At 42.3% G+C, this 21,392-nt stretch overlaps 1 protein-coding gene across 1 annotated transcript in view; it reads right to left on the bottom strand.

The window, feature by feature from the left end:
• Nucleotides 1–21,392, bottom strand: part of SEMA3A (semaphorin 3A) — a 231,570-nt gene that overhangs the window by 64,933 nt on the left and 145,245 nt on the right. The window contains exons 5-6 of the mRNA XM_006022863.2: nucleotides 15,808–15,901; nucleotides 7,959–8,078 (exon numbers count right to left, since the gene is read on the bottom strand). Of these exons, the coding sequence (XP_006022925.2) occupies nucleotides 7,959–8,078; nucleotides 15,808–15,901 (214 nt within the window). The remainder of the gene's footprint in view (nucleotides 1–7,958; nucleotides 8,079–15,807; nucleotides 15,902–21,392) is intronic.

Genomic DNA, 21,392 nt, shown 5'->3' with positions numbered 1-21,392 from the left:
TTTATTGAACAGTCGCTCAGCTTCTATAATACTCAGCTGTTTATATAACCGTAAAGTAAAGATTACCAAGGACATTGTCTCCAGGGGACTAAGCAGAGCTACTATCCCATTTTAAATATTAAGCCACAGAAAGGATGCTAAAATAATATCAAGGGGGTGGTTTAAATCCACAGAAAGCAAGGAAATGCCAAGTTAAGACTGGAGATCCAGCCTGACGTTCTGTCATTACCTCAGGCTGCTGTGAAGAGGGTGTGCCCAGCCAGAATTTCTTTGCTTTTGTAGGTGCAAAAAAGATGTATAATGCTCCTTTAATGCAACTCTTGTACTTTCATTTAATTTAAAATGCCCTGTATTCCACTCTGAATACTGTTTTCTCTCAAAATACATGTTTATGATTATTTGCTTTACAACTTCGAGGCCAGATCCTCTGTGCTCAGCTTAGAACCTGGTCAGGGCAGGGTTGGATCTAAACCACATTTCTATTCCTTTCAACCTGAGCAGTAGCTTCAGTACGCTGAGTTTGCATTGCTTAGCATTAGTTTTGGTACGCTGCACTGCAGCTCCCTTCCCCCTCCTCGCCTCCAGCCATGCCCTCAGCCCATCCAGAAATGCCTCTTACGCCTGGGAGAGGGGACTGGATGGTGTGCAGCTGAACATGCTGGTTTTAGATCACTGGGGACTTCCCACTGTATCAAGGGAATCCCCAGCTGCTTTGCTACGGCATCCCTCTGTCTACTTTGTAGTGCTGAAGCAACTCATAGAAGACAAAGTCATGGACAGGATCTGACCCTCTACTGGTGGTTCTCAACCTTTTTTAGACTCAAGATGCTCCTCATTAAACTTGAGGCACCCCTTGTTAGATTCATGGCACACCTTGGAAAATGTCAGCGCTCAGCTTTTTCGGGCTTTTTGACCACAGACAAATACAAGAGGAATCCTTCTGTTGCAAAGAAAGATTACAACAGAGCAGAGTGGTTTTAACACTATGGATTCCTATTTAAAATCTGTGACCGTTATCTTATGAACCAAGTTTGCATACCTCACAGTACTAACATCGTGTGGCACCCTGTGGCACCCTCTAAAGGATCTCCAGCTGAGAATCACTACTCTAATCTATCCATAATCAAAATAGCACCTTTCTGTCTTTAATTCCACATGCTTCCAGACTATGGCAAGTGGTTAAGGCAGTAGCATAATGATGTGTGGGTAAGCAGCAGGGGTATGTGAAGCGGGAAGTATTCAATTCAGATTAGGCCCGAGTCAGGGGGCAGTGATTCGATTCATTGATTCAGGTCACTGTCCCAATTTGATTTGGCTGAATGTGAATCTGAAGATTCAATTCTGAGTTGTAGAATCAGTGATTCAGCTGTAGACACAGCTTTATATGTTTTTTTTTCTATGTGCCTTGAGATACCAGGCACTGCTCGTGAACACTAAGATTGTGGGACAAATGGAGTATCACACGGGAGCATGGGGAGGGGGGGCAGTGCCCCGTACACTCGACAGAGGACCCGAAAGTGGACTGGAAGTACTTCTGGTCCACTTCCAGGTTTGCTGCTGAGTGTGCAGGGGACTGCCCCCCATGCTCCTGTGGGATGCTCCATCCACCCTAATATCACAAGCCGTGCCTGGTACCTTGAGGTACATGGAAAAAATGTATAAAGCTGTGTCTATGGCTGAATCATCGTATCTCTTCAAATCAATTCAGAGGCTTCTGATAGATTCAGATATATTAACGTGTTTCTTGATTTGATTTGTATTCAGAGATTCGCCCGCTGTATCGAACCGAATCACTTCCGAATCGAATCAGCGACCGAAGCTTTGCACAGCCCTAGTGAGCAGGGTGTTGCCTAAGGTGAGGCTCTGGAGTGGAGTTAGGGGGTGCCTCACCTCCTGTTCCCCGTCCTCCATCATCCCATTCCACCCTTTCTCAACTCAACCCTACATCTTCCCTACAACAGTTCTAGCTCCAACTCCAGCTTCAGCAGCAGAGAGTAAGAGCAGCAGCAGCGTGTAGTAGAGAAGCAACATCTGGTGATTCACTGCGGCTGAGGGAGAGGTTGCCTCATTTTTTTGTTGCTCAAAACCAGTGTTTAACTGGCCACTTGACACCTGTCAGCAGCAAAAAAAGAGCAACACCTCCTTCAGCAGCAGCAAACATCCAGCCACTGTTGCTGCTCCTGTACTGCCACCATTGCCCAGAGTGCAGTACTGGCCAATCATGCCTCTTGGGACATGAAAGATTGACATTCGCATTCCTTTTCTCAACCAGGTATAGCAGGAACTCATCATCTCTCACATGCACTCATAATCTTTCAATCCCTGTTCTATTAGCTTTTTATGTTGAGGGAGAGCTTCCTCTCTCTGGTTCTAACAAGAACATCCATGCTTGTTCAAAGTGAAAAATTCCTGACAAAAGCACTGTGATGGAAAACTCTTGACCCTAGACACCCTGCATCTCTTTGACAAGATATGTCAGATAAACTGAGGTCCCCAGTAACACACCACTGATGCTGGGAACACCATAAAAACTGCAAACTGGCAGTCAGCTGGCGACAAAACACCATTCGCAAACTGGCAGTCAGCTGACACCCTAGTTGGCAGTCATTTCAGAGGTTAAGGAATAAGGTAGAACTGAATAGAGTATGACCATGAAGAAGTTGCTCCAGAAGGAAACTGTGGGAAGGAATAGGAAAGTTCACCCTATCAGGTGCATACCGAGTTTGAATATAAAAATCTTACTGCAACTTTCCGTGCTGACACTTTAACTAGAAATGCATGCACTCTCATTGCAGGGAAACCAGGGAACTTATTTTATAAATACGCTTTTTAAAAGATAAATAGAAAAAGAGAACTCAAAGGACTGGTGTGTCTGCAAAGTTTCAGCCCCAAATGATTATTGTTTTTGGACTTCCTTGTAAGTCTCTGAAAATAGGAATATTCAATGGAAATGTTGGCAGAACCTTATCAGTAAGAATGTAATGGAACAGTTCTAAAGCCTTCAAATAATGAATAATAGTTACTAATGGATTTTTTAGCCAACTTTAGGATTCTACAGCATAATACCCAGTATCATTTTAAAAAATAAGAAAAATAATTTTCTATCATGTTATATAGATTCTGCTTATTTAGAATGATTTCTACAGACCCTACTCCATTCCTGCCTTATTGAATCCTATAGGGCCACTCCATACTAGAATGCAGTATATTTACATCTGAACATCTTATTCCCTTTGTATAATGTAAAACATTGTATCTCCACTTTTATGCTGGCTCAATAATCATATTTAATTTTAAGAGGGCTCAGGGTTTTTAAGTTCTTTGTGTGCGTTCTTCTAGCCCTCTCTATCTTCAGAGTAAAGCAGTTCTGGTTTCTGCACCCTGTCAGATGTAACCTGAGTGCTAATTTGGGAAAAGCAGTTCTCACATTCAGTGCTGAGAGACTGATAACTGAATCCACAAAGGAATGACACATTTTCAGCGATGAAGTACAGGGTCTGTGGACAATGGCTGTGCTTTCCCACTGCATAAATGCTCCTGAGTCAGCTGTCACTGTGTGAATCTACTGTACAAAAGCAGCTTTTACTTGCGTGGTCCGACTTCATTTCAGCAAGGCCATCACAAGGAAAGAAGGTGCTATAATATCCTTAACAGTAATCTGTTAGATAGTAAGATACTGTCTATCCTAGCAGATACTATCACTATAAGCAGGAAAAAAGACCGTTGCCTTGAACTTGAATGTTCTCTGAAGTCCAAAAATCCTGTCTATTATCTAAATAAATATTTCTGGCTTAACAGCAATACCTGACAGCAGAAACAATATACACTAGATCTGAAGCTGTTCTCATTATAGTCCAAGGAGTTTTGCTACTAATTTTAATGGGTAAAGAATCAAATTTTGTGTCTTTTGTCAGTATTATTTTATTTATTTCTTATTTGCATTACAAATGTTCCTTGAATGCTCAGTCAGGATCAATTGTGTTGGCTATTCTATATAATGTATCTATATGAATATAAGGTTACTCAATATAAAACAACTCCTCAATAATTAGAAAATACATATGGAAAAACTATAAATTTGTATAATTTTCCAGGTATTGAATCTAATTGGAGGTTTGCCTTGAGTTCGTCTCCCTCACATTGCTACAGCTGGGAAAACTATCTGAGGGGTCAAGTGGTCTCCTTCCCCAGTTCTCTCTCACTTCCTTCCTCTGCAGCCTCTCCCTCTGTCAAACTATACTCTCTCTGAGCACATGGAAGTTAGGGGTAAATGTAAAAATACTGACTTTTAAATAAGCATGCCTATAGTCATTTGCATATAGGCAAATGACTATGGGTATCCATAGACTTAGTTCATCCCAAATTGATGTTTTTGACATTTTTTAAAACTGCTGCAAGTTTTAGCACAGGTGCTCCAAACACATACTTTTAAGCAGCAACTTATTATATTAAGTGGGTTGCTGCTTTAAAGTGTGTGTTTGGAGCACCTGTGCTAAAACTTGCAGCAGTTTCAAAAAATGTCAAATACATCAATTTGGGATGAACTAAGTCTATGGGTACCCATAGTCATTTGCCTGTATGCAGGCAAATGAGGCTAGGCCCCAGCAGAAAACAATGTTTCAAGCCACAGTGATCCGACAGCCCCCTCATTGCTCAGTATGTGTGTGTATACTCCAGATACCCCCACAAAACATCCACGTGCTATTTAGCTCCCCAAACATGACTGGAACTGGGCGTTCTTGTCACAAGGCCTGGGATCTTTAAAAATTTTATATGCAGATGAGGCATGGGGCGACCTGGACTGGCTCCACTTCATGGAGGGCAACTAGCTGAGAGAGGGAAAGACAGAGGGATTCTGGGTGAACAGCTTAGGACCCCATTTTGTGATGTTTGCCAGACACTGAAAGCTTATAAGGAAATGGGAATCACTGGAAATGGGGAAGAAAGGTGAAACTCAGCTGTGGGAGTGAAGAGGATGCTGGAAAGTATTCAATGTAGTAGCTCACCATGACTTGGAAAAGAATCAGTGCTGAGGGAGACTGAGCTCCATGAGCACTAGTATATATCTTATTTAGATGGGCAGAACTGACTTTGGAAGTATCTGAAGCCCCAGGCTGAAGAGTCTGGGAAGTCATATACTTGCCAGTGGTAGTGCCACATGGACCTGAATGGCTGAACTCTACTCAGTTGATGGAGTCTGAAATTGATTTGGCTCATTTGGCCTGAGACATGAAATTGGGGGGAGGGTTGGGAATTTGGTAGGTTTCCATCACTATATTTGCCCAATATGGGCCTTGTGTTTTATAGTCAGGCTCAGAGTTGGCTCATTTAATTAACTTCATAGTTGGTTTCTAATTTTGAGCATATGCTGCTTTTGGCAGCATTTTAATAATAGACAACACTTTTAATGAGGTTTTCTTGTATTTGAATGTAAGACGAGGAGCTTTTTCCTTCATGTTGATTGGGTGAAAAAAACTTTTCTTTGAGTAAATATGGTAGTTCAAATAAAAAAAAAAAAGCTTTCCTGCAAAGATCTTTAAGACCTGACCACAAGATATTAAAATATTGACAAGTAATAGCTAATAAAATGTCAACTCTCAAAAGGGAAACTGTTTTTGTACTTGAAAAGTCTAGGTTTGCATTTTTGCAACTACACTGAACTCTGAATGCAAGCAGGGATACCTGGACCTCACTGCAAATGTAAGTAAGGCATGGAAAGTGCAAAACATATGAATGTCAAAAATCTGATGGATTCAGAAATGTGTGTGCCAGTGGGTTCAACCTACTCCTACAGAGTAAGCTCTAATCTTTAGAAGGAAATATATTACTAATTCCTATTTAATGGCATTAAACATGCAAGCTCACTGGGGACTTGTCTATGCTGCATTCATGGTACTGTCAGAAGTCCCATCCCCCCCAATCTCATTCCCAGGTCTCCAGCATACTTCAGAACAGCCATGGAGGCACCCCCCACCCACCATTTCTGAAGTAGTTCATCACTGTATTTCTATACTTAGCACATGACAGTAGAAGTACATGGGTTGGGTGTGCTTGAGAGTGGGTGGAACAGCAAGAACACAGTCTAGATGTACAGTGTATAACAGGGGTGGGCAAACTACAAGCTACGGGCTGGATCCAGACTGCCAAATCATGGATGTGGTGCCAGGTGGGTGGGTGGGCAGGGGTCTTTCCACTGTGCTGCACAGGCAGCCAGGACTGCTTCCACCCAGCACTGATATGGCAGCATCAGCTGTGGACCTGGGTGGACACCCCAATCCCCACCTGAAACCTGTCAGGTCCATCCACAACTGATGCTGATGCCAACCTGGGGTTTCTTTTGCTGCACTGAGCATGAGCTGCAGACCACAGGTGATATGTTGAGGGGAGGGACACAGGGAGGCATATGCCCCCCCAGATTTCTGTGCCAATGGCAGGGCGTGGAGCTGTAGCCCAGCTGGACCCAGCTCTTGGCAGCAGCAGGGGCAGCTGCAGTAGTGCAGAGTTGTACCCTCTCCCCCACACTATCACTTATGCTGTTATTTAAATTTTTATTTATAATTGTTACTTAAAAGGATTTCATCAAGAATTAGGGATGGGTGGGCATGGCATGCTCCAGAGGAGGGAAATCTTAGAGAAACACCCATTACTTTAAATCAGTGAACAGAATGGTTGGGGGTGTTTTCTCTGGCATCTCTAAGCCAATAATGGTGGATGCACAGAGGGTATTGGATAGGGGGCAGATGACACCAGATATATCTGCTCTCCCTCTAGCATCAACTTCTGCCAGTGTTGGAAAAAGGATACTGGACTAGATGGACCATTCATCTGACCCATTTCTCATATTCTTATTTTTAGTGATTCTCAGATAGAGGTGATTCTCAACTGGGGCGATGGGGTACTCTAGGGTGCTGCAAACTCCTTTAACAGGTGATGCAGGAAGTGTCAGTAAATAAGCAAGGTGTGAAAGGAATAAGCAGATAAGGGCAGGGTTAAGTTACAGATTCAGACTCTCCCTGCCTGGCTGTTCCCCCATGCCCACTGCCTTGCTCCTCTGCAAAGAGGTAAACACTGTAATAAATAAATTAGTTTTTGAAATGGAGTGCCACTCAATTCACAAAAGTTATGAAAGGCTGTCTCCAGTCTAACAAGGGGTGTCTTGAGTCTAAAATTCCTGAGAACCACTTCTTTAAATGAATCATCAAAACCAGTCATCATGGATCAGCCTTGTAGAAATATGAAGGCAAGCAGATGTTCTTGCAGAAAAATGACCACACATTTGTGCATCCAGTTTTTGATCTAAATCAGTGGAAATTTTGATGACTGCTGGAGCTGGGCCAATCCTTTGTATAGCAACACATGCATTTTGATGACATATGCCTGCTAGGTGGTTGCACCTGTCAGGCAGTTATGGATCTGAGCGCACACAAGAAATAGAAGTTACTCCAAACTGTGATTTTAAATAAAGGAAGCAAGTCCTACATTACCCAAGACTCCTTTGTTAGTCCACAATATTGGGAGTTAGGGCATGCTTTACATGTTCCGTGTGTCTACTTTTCTTTTTTCCTGAAGGCCAATGTCAAATATTGCAATATATTGTATAACTCCTGAAAGCTTTCACTCTGGCCTCTGTCCTTAGACTCTTGTCAGTCATTTCTCAAAAGTAGACATCCTGCTTTACTTACATAGTTCAAAATCTGTTATTGCGATACAATGTTGCTTTAGGTGCAGTCTGTGGATATGTTTTAAATTTAATCACACTCCACAAATCTCATTGTAATTAAAAACAAATATGCTCCTTTATAAATCACTTTTGATTAGTTTAACTAGTTTAAGACAAAGTTCTGCTCCAAATAAAAGAGAAATGTGGTCCATGAATGTTGCTAGAAGGAAACTGTTTCTGGTATGTAACTTTATAGGCTGAACAAACATAACACTGGATACATGTACATCATGCATACCATTTAACCACCGAGAATCATGCTGCTCTGTCCTGATTGGATGATGGTGGCCCAGAGTTCGGAAAATGGCAAAATCTCGACCCATGAAGTCCGCCGCTGTCCCAGAGTACAACTCTCCATCTGGAGGATGAAATGAGATCATTGTAAGAATTTTGTCAGGAAAGGAGCAAATATTTATCCACTGATGACAACTCTAAGGACCCTCAAGACCATGAGACTTAACTAAAAGACATGGAATTTAAAATTAATAAATAAATACATTCTGGGTTCTTTTGTCTTCTGATTTCTGATGCACTCCGGTCACATTTTGAGGATCTTTTTCACAATCAGAGGGGCCGGCAAATTTAATTTTTGGAACAAAAGTTACTATTGTCACCTAATGACTTGCCTCCAAAAGCTGGGTCAGTTTAGAAAGATATCAAATATTACATGATAAACAGAAAGGCATGGCAACTATGTTTTCTGTTATACTCATGCATATATGGACCAGAATGAGATAACTGTATAATGCAGTAAAACGTATTCCCCTTATTGAATATAAGAGCATACAGTACCAGCTTTTATACTGTGGTGCTGATTTTTATTTCAGACATACTTCTGTATTTGTCCCGCTGACCTGGACAATCAGACATTTAAAAGATTTTAGACCCAGTTTGTCAAGTCAGAACGCTAGTAGTTTATAGCCACTTTGCACAGGCATAAATGGTTACAAGGAATTGGCCAGTGGAAAAGTAATGCTTATAGGTTCCCAGATTAGGAGGCCTCTGAGTTCTTTCCTTAAATTCTTCAAATGTGAACTGCTAGGCATAAAATCCTTTAGGAGTGACTTCCTGAGTACCATTTGCAGTGTGGGGGAGAGAACATGGCTTTTCTTTTTCTGAAGTTTATGCTTCTCACGGTGGCACTAGCAGCTCTTAGAGGGCTGTGAAGAAGGGGGAAAATGATCTCCATAAGTAGCATGCAGGCAACCATATCTGAGATGCAACTCACAGAATAATATAGTCCTGCATATGGCACTGCTGACTTAATCAGAAAGGCCACAGAGGACACAGGATAATGCGGTTCTACTTCCAAAGACCAGGAGCAAGTCCCAAGATAGATCCCTGCATTTTGGCACTAGTCACTGTAATGCTAGACCACTTGATGAATAGGGGAATTCCATAAGAAGGAATTAGATATACAATGATCAGATCCATAAAAAGTTTCAAGAGGTCAGATGGGTAGAGCCAGATTATGGTATCAGTTTTCTTGGTGCAAATGCACTTACTCCATAGAGATATTCTGGTTTTAGGAAGCTGAAATTGCACTTTGAGGGTCTGAATCCTTTCATTGCTGCATCTGAAATCAGGACTAGCATATTACCTCCCTTATGTATCACCATTCCTATGATCATTCCTATTGCTGAGGATCTTTATGTATCTGACTTAAAAGAACTGCCAGTGAGAAGGGTACCTGAGCAAAAAACAACTGTTTTCTGAAGCTCAGGTAATAGATTCTGCATGGCCAGAATGAATCCCACCACAATCTGATTTAGAACACATTTTGGAAACAAGCTTATGATTTTCATGCCAATTTTAGACATTTCCATGGTAGGACAGCCATGTCCAAATACGCCTCTTGGAAAACACTGTCATCTCTCCTCTGAAATACTGACAGCATAGAATTATCAATTGAACCTACAGTGACTCTGTACCATATGGTAGTCATGAAAGTCAGGAAGGGTGAAAACATGATAGCAGAAAGGCGTGGAATTGAATGAATTCACAGTAGAGATTAGAAGCAAATAGACCAGTCATGCCCAGCAGGAGGTGTAATCAGAAGCGAAACAGAACAGCATATCATTAATTAACGTTTTATCATTCTTCTGTGTCATTTTCAACTTCTTTTTAAAAGGGAGACAATCACTTAATTATAGCCTTTATTATGTACAGCATATGAGGCTGAGATTTTAAAGAGCATCAACCCTTTTAGCTTGTGAAAATATCTTTGATGCTCCTCTTAACCTTTTTTTAACCTTACCCTCATTTTCTTGCCTTCCACTCCCATGTGAGTCAGGATAAATCAATATGAATCAAGGGACAAGCAACAAGCACCATTTTTATTTCTTAGCTGTCAACAGATGGGAAGGTCATTAAAGAAAAGCAAAATTCCAGCTATAATAACAGATTATTGAAATTAAGCAAATAGTGCAGCAATTAATTGAGATTCCATTTAGAGTCTCTCTGCACTTTACAATGTCACTTCACAAATGAGGTGCTATGAAAAGCTACAGAGGTGCACCAAGAAAGGAAAGAAACATTGGCTAGAGGCAGAAATTACATATAAACCAGTATCAGTAATTGATAACCAGTCTACACCTGTAACAGAACAGAAGTTCAGCACACAGATCAGTTTCAAAATGGCTGAACCTGATTTAAGATAGACCTGAATGGATGTAGCATCACACTGAATCACTTCAGGTTAGACTAGTCTATCAAACTTCTGTCCCAGATCTGCTCCTGACACAAGTTACTTTGCAGTCTCCTAGAATCCCAGGCCATCTTAACAGGGCAGCCAGCTGGACTGTGGGTCATGCTCTGCTGCTCCAGCCGAGCGCCTAGCTGGCCCAAACTGTCACAGAGGTGAGGCAACAAACCTTCTGCCTCTGCTTCCCAGCCTGCATCCTGTATGCACCTGTCAGCCCTGTGGGGCAGCAGAGAGGAGGGGGTGGGCAGGATATCAAAGCCCTCAACTCAAGTCATGGCCCCAGGTCCCCTGAATCCTGGTCTGCCCAGCCATGGGAGCAGAGGGTATCCGCCCACCCCTCCCCTGCACAGTCAGACAGACCAGGGCTTGGGGGACTTCAGCCCAGGGTGGGGGAAGCCCCCTGAAGTATACGGCCCCCCCTACATGGGCCAACTGCAGGAGCCAGCCCCTGGATGGGAGCCTCCTTCCCCTCACTGCAGGGAGACAGTAGAGACTTTGGGGTGTGTGCTGGGCAGCCAATCAGGGATATTCCCTAGTCAGATGGACTCATCAATACTGGCAGGCTGGGAGGTTTGCTCTAGTGCCCCTTTCTGGCCTGTGCCAGTCCAGACATCTGGCTGCTTCAACAGAAAAGTGAATCTCAGTTCAGTTATTAGTCCAATCTATGCAACTCAGAGAAACCTGCAAAGACTGAATTGATTTCATCTCTGGCTTTTTGACTGTTTTTACTTAGCCATGGTTTCCTGGTTTGCACCAGCATACGATGTGACAGCTTCATATTGGCTAGGTACCAACATTCATAAAGCCTGAGGCCAAATCAATCTAAGTTATGTGGTTTTCTGTTAGCGGTGTAGTTTAGATCAGTAGCAAACAAAATACATAATCACCCTTTGATTGGGAGTGGGGTGGGCAAATCTTAGACTGGGTTCTGCCATTCTTAAACTAGTCTACTTGTGCTGAACTTCTGTTCTGTTCTGGGTATAGACTGGAGCCTGGTGCTGCCGGTGGCCCCAGCTGGCAGCGGCAGCCTGCTGTCATCCCGCATGCAAATCCGGGGGCCCACACCCGCTGGGAGGATTCTGGCACAGCTCCGCAGCCCTCCTGGGAGGCACAGGCCCCTGGATCTCTGTGCGGGATGACATCAGGCTTCGCTGCTGGCTGGGGCCAGCGCCACCACTGGGTGCTTCCCGGCGCTCGGCGCAGGCTGTGCTGGGCAGACTTAGGTGTTGGCGCTAGCCCCAGCCATCAGTGGCAGCCTGCTGTCCTCCTGCATGCAGATCTGGCAGCCTGCAACCCCTGGGAAGAGTCTGGCACAGCCCTGCAGCCCTCCCAGGGGGTGCAGGCCCCCAGATCTGCACGTGAGATGACAGCGGGCTGCCACTGCCAGCAAGTGATATGAGTTTTGCATTGAAATGTTTGAGGTGCAGTTTCCCAAAAATCCCTGCACCTATCTCCTTGAAGCTTAGCAGACATCATGCCCGCAGAAGGGGCTACCATCCCTGCAACTTTCATCTGAATCAGCCAAGAAGTGACAAAGTTGTAGGCATTTTCATGATTCCCCATTATAGCCTATGGGCAAAACGCTGAACTGCGTCAAAACAGTAAAACAGTTTTGACAAAACGAAACAGAACAATACTTCCAACTGAAACAAAATGACAAAATGAAACACTGTCCCTTCAAAATGGCAAAATGGAAGTCGAAATGAAACGGTGCTATTTCACACAACCCTAATGACTATTAAAGCACACAACTTATGTTTTTCCCCCCACCCTCATTGTTAGCTTTTTAAAAGGAACAATCTCCCTTGGTGCACTGAAGGAACAAAACTGTTCACTGAACCTTAAGTGTATAGTCCAGAATTCTTTAGCTACCAAAACAGCTAAAAATAAATAATTTTAATATATTTTCTGTATTTATTGTCTTTAGCGCTTAAGGAAGAAGAATTGTTGAATTCTTGAAGAGTACTTGTTTTAAGGTGTTGCAAATGATGACAATCAGAGGATGAAAGCAAAACCAAGGCTAAACTGTGCAAGTTGTTATCATGGGTAAGAAGTATGCTACAGTGAATTATGATTCCAGATAGGCAGATAATTCTGTCACACTACTAGGAAAACTGGATAGTTAGTGTGCATCAACAGCAAATCTTGCATTGAATTTAATGAAGAAAGTTAAGACAAGCAATAAGGCCCAGATCCTTATGCAGACATCTAGAACCCTTTAAATCTCATTAACACCCATTTTGGACTTTTAAGGAACTTTCAGAATCTCGGTCGTATGTTGCTTACAGTTGCACATAGGACACCTTAACATCTGTAAGGACCTAAACACTTTTTAAAAGTTCCTGGTACAAGGAACACATGAAAGTCAGCACTTTTGGGGGTGTCTAACTCTTTGAAGCTCTTTGGAAAATTTTAGCCTGATTGTCTCCAACTAACAAATCAGCTGATTATCTTTCTTGTGACTGTTCCACATGCAATCCAAGGTGCCTTTCATTTTTTCTCCTGTCCTGAAACAGATGCCGGCAGCACTCCTGGATGAGGCCTCCTTACATTTCTGTACATCATCTTGCACACATGCATGATGTTTTGTTAGCAATACATAGATGGGAGATGATGGCTATGTAATAGCTTAGACTATTCAGGACCTGGCCATATCATATTCCCAAATGGCATTTACTCAGAGCAGAGAAGCAATAGCTACTTTTAATGAACAGGTCTTAAAAAAATAATGAAAACTGTTTGCAGGTGGATGGAATAAGAAACACAGTTTGGAAAAAAATATTGAAACCATTTTGTAATGATAAACTGCTTCTTTAAATCATTATTGAATTTTATTAGAAGAGAGAGGAAAATTGAAGATACTTTCAACACATATAAAGGTTTCTTTTAGACGAGACATTAAAAATGAGACCCTGGTGTCTAACAGCTATCAGAGATCTTAGGGCATTTATTGAAATTAATATTCACATCTTCCTTAAATAAATTCCAGCTTGGATAATTACACTCCCTTCACCTAAATCTTTTCTTTTACCTTTAAGAAATTACTTATTTCTATTTTTTTTAAAACACTTAGTGTTGGAGAGTAGAAGAGGAGTGGTAAAGGATTCACTTTATGTCAGAGGTGGATGTATTTTAGAGATGGTTTCATTATAGGGAAGGGCAAGAGAAGATGGAGCTCTGCTCTCTGTAAAGTATTCTATTATAAGAAGCAATTCCGTTCAAGCAGAGTATTTCCTAGACCGCTTGGCTCTACCAACTTTTGAGTGCCCTCCTTTCCCCATCTACTCCAGGGACTGCTCCAAGTGGATCAGAGAACACACTAATACATTTGTGGCTTGATCAGCTCATCTTCCAACCTGTTTGGCTCCATCCCCTCTCAGGCTGATCCCACTTACTTTGGAGGCTATGCCAGTTTGCTCAAAAATCCTATAGGTGCACTAGAAAATGCAGCTAAGTAGAAAATGATGTAGTAGAAAATGCAGCTAAGTTGTGCTTCCTGCTTTACATTTCTGCTTTAGACCTAAAGACTGGGCAAACCAGCATGGGTGAATCTGGCCAACACTTTGTAAAGGACCTAGCAAACTTTTATAGTAAAGAAAGCTAACAGTGATTTAATTAGTAACACAGGAAGATAATAACATGGCTGACAGGCAAGGATAGTATTGTAGTTAAAATACAAGGACCTGGATTGTTATTTCTAGGTCCTGCCTGGAACTTCTTGCAAAGTGTTGATAAATCCATGGGTCTAACTGAACCCTGAAACACAATCAACCAACAAGATCCTGAGGGATCCTGATCTATAAAGAGGAATATATGACAGAGCAAAAACCAGTTAGGCACTGAGAATGCCTATGAGAACAACAATGTTTTAAAGACATTAAAGCAAAGCCAAGAGAAATAAGATCATATTTGTTCAGGCCCAAGTGAAAAAAAAAGAATGTGAAAGACTAGACCCTGCTGACTCTGTGTGGTTGCATACCGTATGCACCATGTAATACTGGCTTGTCATCATCTTCTTTCTTTACTGAATATTAAAGTAAATAGTCAAGTCATTCCAGCAGCCCTGCCACAAATTAAAGTTGCTCCAGGCACCAATTTATACACTGGCCTTTTAGGCACGTGATTTTTTTTTCTTTTCATTTGGAAGGTGCAAGTTGGAGCAAGGTGCGTGCTTCTTTCTTGTTTAAAAAATTACGTGTCCCCAGGGCATCTCGTCACCTGCAATCATTAGGGGCTTCTAAAAGCAGGGAAACTAGGCACACTCTGGACTATGTTTTCTTGCTTTCTTTTATGAGTCATGTCTGGTCTAAATGTAGAAATGGACATGGATGGTTATTGGGTAAAGCACTACAACTGCCTATGTTTGAAAAGTAATAAGGAAAATATCCTAGGTGAGGCTACTTGTTATTTCTGAAGGATTTTTGCAAGACAGAGAGCTACAGACTTTTGAAAATCCACTGCTTGCTCCTTGAAACTGAAATTTTATCAAACAACTAGATCTCAAGTTTTAATTACTTCCCTTGAGCCAAGTTATGTGTCAAGGACAGTGGCTAACCCTGAGAAGATTTAACTGCTTAGATAAGGGGAGGACATTTTTTTTTTCCTTGAAACAACATTCATTATTGTCCCTTTTAAAAAAAATCTGGGAATGAGACGGCAGGAGCACAACAAATTACATGTTAAAATAAAAGGGGAGGTTGAGCTATCCAAGGCATTTAAGGCTAGGTACAGACATTACACTTTTATTGGTGTAAGCAATCGGAGACTGGTCTATACCCTTAACAGAAGAGAAGTTTGGCACACCAAAGGGTGAACATGTGTCCGGTTTGCTACCTATCTAAACTGTGCCACTTACAGACAACTGCGTAACTTAGATCAATTCTGCCTCTGGCTTTTTTAATGTCTGCACGTACGTCTACCATTAAGATGCCTAAGATGCACGTCTACCATTAATTTAAACACAACTAACCTTGAAAAGTTCATTTCAATGGTGATCTTCTCAGTTACATTAACTGGACTTTATGTGGGTAAACCCTGGCCCCTGCAAGTTGTTAATTGTAGAATCAGCACCTAGGTGTTATGCTTATTGATTTTTGAGGAACCCTTAATCCTACTGACCTGCCTGGACTGGGGGTCATTAACACTTTACAGAATCAGACCTTCAACTGGGAAAAATAAAGCAAAACAGAATCTGCATACAATCACCTTATTTCTAAAAAACCCCAACACTTTGATAATCCATATTCCAAATCAACCAGGAATGATATTGAGAAATAAACAATCAACCTCTTATAAATGCTGTGGTATGAAAAATAAAATGAATTAAACTGGTGGATATGTAAGGTAAAGGTTGGTCTAATTTATTTTACATTATGGCACATACCTATCAAAAGAGAAGCTGTCAGCAACTTGGGGTCATAGGGACTTTTCCCTCGGCCATTTTCAAAATGAGAATCTTCTATTTTAAAAATGTTGTCCTGTTGAAAATAATAAAGCAACAGAATTATTTAACAAAAGGGCACCAATATTGAGTCAGATTCAATAACATTTTATACAAAATAGAATTGCAGATGGCCAGCTTCTCAGCTGGGCCATATCAAGTTAGCCCCTGAAATCAGTCAAGCTACATATACTTACACCAGCTGAAGATGTAGGCAAAAATATGTGCCTTGCAACTAGAATTTTTTCAATCAGTGATTGACACTGATGAATGTCAATCAGAAACCACTCAAAATCCAATCTCGAGTTCTGGTATATTCCATTCTCATAAATTTTACATTTTACTGAATTTGTTTTGAGTTGAGTGGAAGGGTGCTTGTTGAAGAACTAAGGACAGAACTTGATGGTTGGACTTTTGTGTCAAAAAAAATTTAAAAAACCCACACAAAGCAGGTTTCATTAAACATGATATCCATACATTCAGAAACATCAAATTCCATGCCCATATCTTGCTACTCCAAGCTTGAGAGCTTAGTGTCCAGTATTCCCCATCTCCCCAAAATTACTTTATGAACATTATTAGTGGTCGTTTAGTTCAGTCATTTGTGATGTGCTGGTTGTAAAATCTATAAACTTGAGCATAGTATGACAAGATAAGATGATCAAACAAAACCTGAGTCAAAACTTGAACAAATAATACATACACACATTCCCCCCCCCCCCCCCCCCACCCCCCCCCCCCACACACACACACATTCTTTGCAACCTTATGGCTGCAACAGATTGGGTGTTGAGAGGTTGTCTCTTCACCTGCATGTGGTGGCAGGAGACAGTAGCCAGGCAGTCACAACCCCCTTTTTTTTCCCTGTCACACTGCCACTGGAGTTGTGTTCCCATTGCATTGCGCACTGTATCAGTACACATAAAGAAGCAGTCCCTTGCCTTAAGCCAAACACAGTAGTCATATTTTACAAAACATTTTGCTTGCTGTATGATAACATCTCAGCTCCTCATCTTAACTTTCAAGGCTTGGTAGAATTCAGTACCTGTCTCTTAAGGCAGGGGTGGGCAATTATTTTAGCTGGAGGGCCGCTTAATGAGTTTTGGTGAGCTGTCAAAGGCTGCAAGGGTAGCCCAGCCCCTTGACAGGTGCCCCACCCCCTGGTCACTATCTTGGGACCAGCAGTCCCAGGCCTAACCCCTGACATTTGCCACCAGAAGTCCCTTGTCTTGCCCCTGGAAATACTCCTTTTGGAAGGTGGGGGGATGGCAATCTTTGAACCAGGAAAAAAAATCATATTCTAAAAGTCAATCACCTACTATAAGATATTTTAATTTTATTACAAAAAAAATATTTTGTCATGTTTAGTGTTTTAGAGATGATTGTATAATAGTTAAAAAATAAAGTCTTAATCTTGTATATTGTGTGTGGAGGAGTGTGGAGGGTGTGGTTGGGGGTCTGTATGTGTGTATGGTGGGGTGTGGGAGGGTGTGTGGGGGTTCTGAGGGTGTGGCTGTGTGTGTGGAGGGGCATAGGGTATGTTGCAGGGCATGTGTATATGGCGGGGGGTTGTGGGGGATGGGTGTGGGTATGTGGGGTTTGTGGAAGGGTGGGGGTGCTGTGGGGACCCCTCCACTTACCCCCAAAGGTGCGCAGTGCCCACCACTGGCAGCAGCATCAGCAGCAGCAGGTGGGGGGCACTCAGGGTGCTCATAGCCTATGCAGGCACTGCCACCTGGTGGCACATGGCTCCAGCCAGAGCTGCACATGGCAGCAAGGAGCACAGCCAGGTCAGCCCATCTCTATCATGTGGGGCTCCCTGTGGCACATGTGCAGCTCCTGGCACTCATGTGCCACCAGGGGGAAACCCTGTATGATGAAGCCTGGTGCATTCCCCCTGCCTGCCCCCACACAAGCAGGGGACATGGCTCCCGGCCATTTCTGGTGCAGTCCCACAGCTGCATGTGGTGGGGAAGGCAGCAGTTTTCATTGCATGGGGCTTGCCCTGGTGGTGCATGAGTGCTGGGAATTGCACATGCACCATGGGGAGCCCCACACAGTAGAGGCAAGCTAGCCTGGCTGCGCTCCTTGCTGCCATGTGCAGTTCTGACTGGAGCCGCGCGCTGCCAGGCAGCACCACTTGCACAGGCCACGAGTGCCCCGAGGGCCTCCACATGCTGCTACCACCAGTGGCAAGGGCTGTGTGCCATGGAGGAGTGTGTGGCAGGTTCCCACACCACCGACCCTCCCTCACACCTACACCATGCCTACCTGAGATCTGTGCTCCTGCTAGCCCCACACTCCCACCCAGCTGCATCTCCCCATCGCCCTCCACTCCTGAGGCTTCCCTACCTGGTGCCCAGAGTACAGCAGAGGCAGGAGGAGCCACTAAAGGTCAGGGAAGCTGAGTGGGCCCCGTAGCAGCTGCAGCTGTGACAGCAGCAGCCCTGCCTGAAAGCTGTGTGCTGGCTGGACCAGGACCTTTCATGCACATGGTGGGAGCGAGGTGCGCAGGCTGGGCAGGGTACAATTAGTTGGTGGGCGCCCATGGTCTGGATGAAATTGCCTGTCAGGCTGTATGCAGTCCGTGGGATGTATTTGTCCTGCCCTACTCTAATAGTAGGTACAGACATTATACTTTTACTGGCATAAGGCTAGGAATAGAAATTACATATAAACTAATAAGTGATCAGAATCCGGTTCAAATCTGTAACACAACAGTTCAGGGCACATAAACCACTTTCAAAAGGCTGAAACCTGTTTAAGATGAACCTGGATGGATGTAGTAGCAGACCTAACTGATTTAGGTTAAATCAGTTTATTGAATTTCTGTCCTAGTTCCCCTCCAGATTCAGGTTAAATCTCAGTCCCCCAGCATCCTAGGATGCTTTGCACCTGCCCTGCAGATCCCACCTCACCAGGTGGGTGGGCTAGCCTTAGCCAAAGGTGTCTGCTCCAGCTGAGCAGGAAGGTGTGCTCTAGCACCACCCTGGCTTCTGGCCTGGACCAGTGCAGCATGTGGCTGCATTTCCAGAACAAAAGTGAATGTCTGTTCACCTGCTTATTGGTTCAATTTATGCAGCTTAGACTAACCTGTGAAAATCGAATTGATTCATCCTCTGGCTTTTTGACTGTATGTACTTAGCCTAAGTAATTGGAAACCTGTCTATACCTGTAGCAGAACAGAAGTTCAGCACACAATATTGGTCTATATCCATAACAGAATAGAAGTTTGCCCCACATAGACTGGTTTAAAAATGGGAGAACCCAGTATAAGATCTGTACCTCCCCCCTCCCCCCCCAAAGGGTGAATGTGTGTTCTGTTCACTACCAATCTAAACTCTGCAGCTCACAGAAAACTGTTTAACTTAAATCGATTCTGCCTTGGGCTTTTTGAATATTTGTACTTAGCCTAAGCCTTTTACTCGTTTTCCTGTGCTCCTTGTCTTCGCTTTCTTTATTGCCCTGGTTTCTCTATCTTGTAAACAACTGTGTGCTTTTACTTATGCAATTGCTCTATGCCTGAAATATCCAATTATATCTAGCACATTAATGAATCTCTCCTTTCCGTCATCTATATCTTTATTATTTTATTCAGCCTTCCATGTGTGAGCTCTATTCCACTATTCTTATCCTATTACTGGACTTTTCCCCCTTGTATATGATGTTATATGCAAAAGGAAAATTAGGTCTGTAATTTTTAGCAACAGACCCTCTATCTCATTCTTGGATAATAAATTAAACCAGTAAACTGATCATAATATTAGCACTTTATTATCAATCTACCTTTTCTTGGGATTTCTTCTTAATACAGATGGCAATTGCTCAATGTGAGTGCCAGTGGATATTTGATAATGTTACTAAGTTACTAGCATGACACTTAAAACAGAATATTTTCCCAAGGTGATTCAGTGTGCCATTACAGGGAAAATAAGAAACAGCTGCAGAGAATTATTTAATACACAAAGGACCTGATTTTTTACTCCATTACACCTTTTTTATGTCACTGTAACTCCATTGACAATATCTTTTAACTGGCATAGCAGAGTAGAGAATCAGGGCAACAGATAACTAACATGATCTATCCTTCTGTTGGCATTTGGGTAATAACCTGTCTGGAATAGGAGGAGTAATAGAGAAATCCCACAGTGTTTTAAAATTTCAGTTTACTATATAGAGACATGTGAACTAAATTCCTGAATGTATCAGCAAATAATACTAATACTAATATTAATACTACAACTACTACTACTACTACTACTAAATATAGCATCATTAGGTGCCAAATGCATGTATCTTGTAGCTTGAGAGAGTCCTAATAAACACTGCTGGAAACCTAACCTACCATAAGTAGGGCAACTTGCCCAAATACATGAGCATGCAGAAGTCAGAGGAAAACTTCACTTCTCAGAATGCAAACACTAAACAAAACAAAATATTAAAGAAATAAGGTCTTGCACAGCTCCTGCACACTTGAATAAATGCAAAAAGTGATACAGAACCTAGAAACAAACACCTGGACTGTTTCATTGCCCTTTATGGCACGGTCCAAAATCTGTTTTCAGATGAGCTCACTGGTGCGAGACTGGGATTTTGACACATGAGTCAGAGGTCAGAATTTAGGCCACAGAGCTTCTATAAAAATGTGCACTGATTGCTTTTAAGAAGTCTGAACTTTGATCCAAAATGAAAACTCAGTTGAAGTAATAAGTTAAAGTGAAGTTTTAGTTAGACAACATTTAAGTAATTCACCAGTGGAAACGTTCTTGAACATTTCACCTTTTTGAAGCCCCTTGGGTTATATAGGGATGTGAATGCAAAGAATCATATCTCAGTGAATCAGCAAAACCTTTATCCAGAAATAGCAAGAAAAAAAAACATAGAGAAGTCACAAACTGCTCACTGTTTCAAAAATGTGAGAGGCCTATTATATAATCAGAGAAAGGAATTCATGAGAAGGCAGGCTCAACATACTTGCTGCAGTAAGAGGAAATTCTGTACAATGAAAAAATATCAGATAGATGGTCAGAGGAAGGTTATTGTAACAAAACAATGGGCCTGATTCTCATTTCTACTAAAGCCCTTCCCTTTATTTGGTCTACTGGCAAAAAAGGAGCTTAAAACAGGGAGAAATATAATTTATTTCCATCATAATATTCCTCAATCACAGTAAACGGAAGGCTAGCTCAATTATACTGAATGTACAGTAGGGTCATTTTATTGTCATGGGCATTATAATACTATTCACATCTAGTATCCTAACGGTGTTCCCATGGAATTCCCAGCTACATTAATGTAAGTTGGGGGATGGAGGAGTTAGGTGTGAAAGCCAGAGCTTGGCTCTATGGTATTGTCTAAATCAGCAGTTCTCAACCTTTTGCACCTTACATCCCATCAACCATTTTGTGCACCTTCTCTTCATTGATATATCAAACAAATCCTGTCAAAATTTCACGGTTTGAGATATCTGTTGAGTCATCTATCTGAAGCGCAAACAACTTTGATTTTTTCATTCGGACAAGGAGTTG

This window comes from Alligator sinensis, unplaced genomic scaffold (assembly GCF_000455745.1).
Source record: "Alligator sinensis unplaced genomic scaffold, ASM45574v1 scaffold567_1, whole genome shotgun sequence".
Classification (NCBI taxonomy): domain Eukaryota; kingdom Metazoa; phylum Chordata; order Crocodylia; family Alligatoridae; genus Alligator; species Alligator sinensis.
Note: the sequence above shows the minus strand (reverse complement) of the source record. Positions and strands in the feature narration are given on the sequence as shown.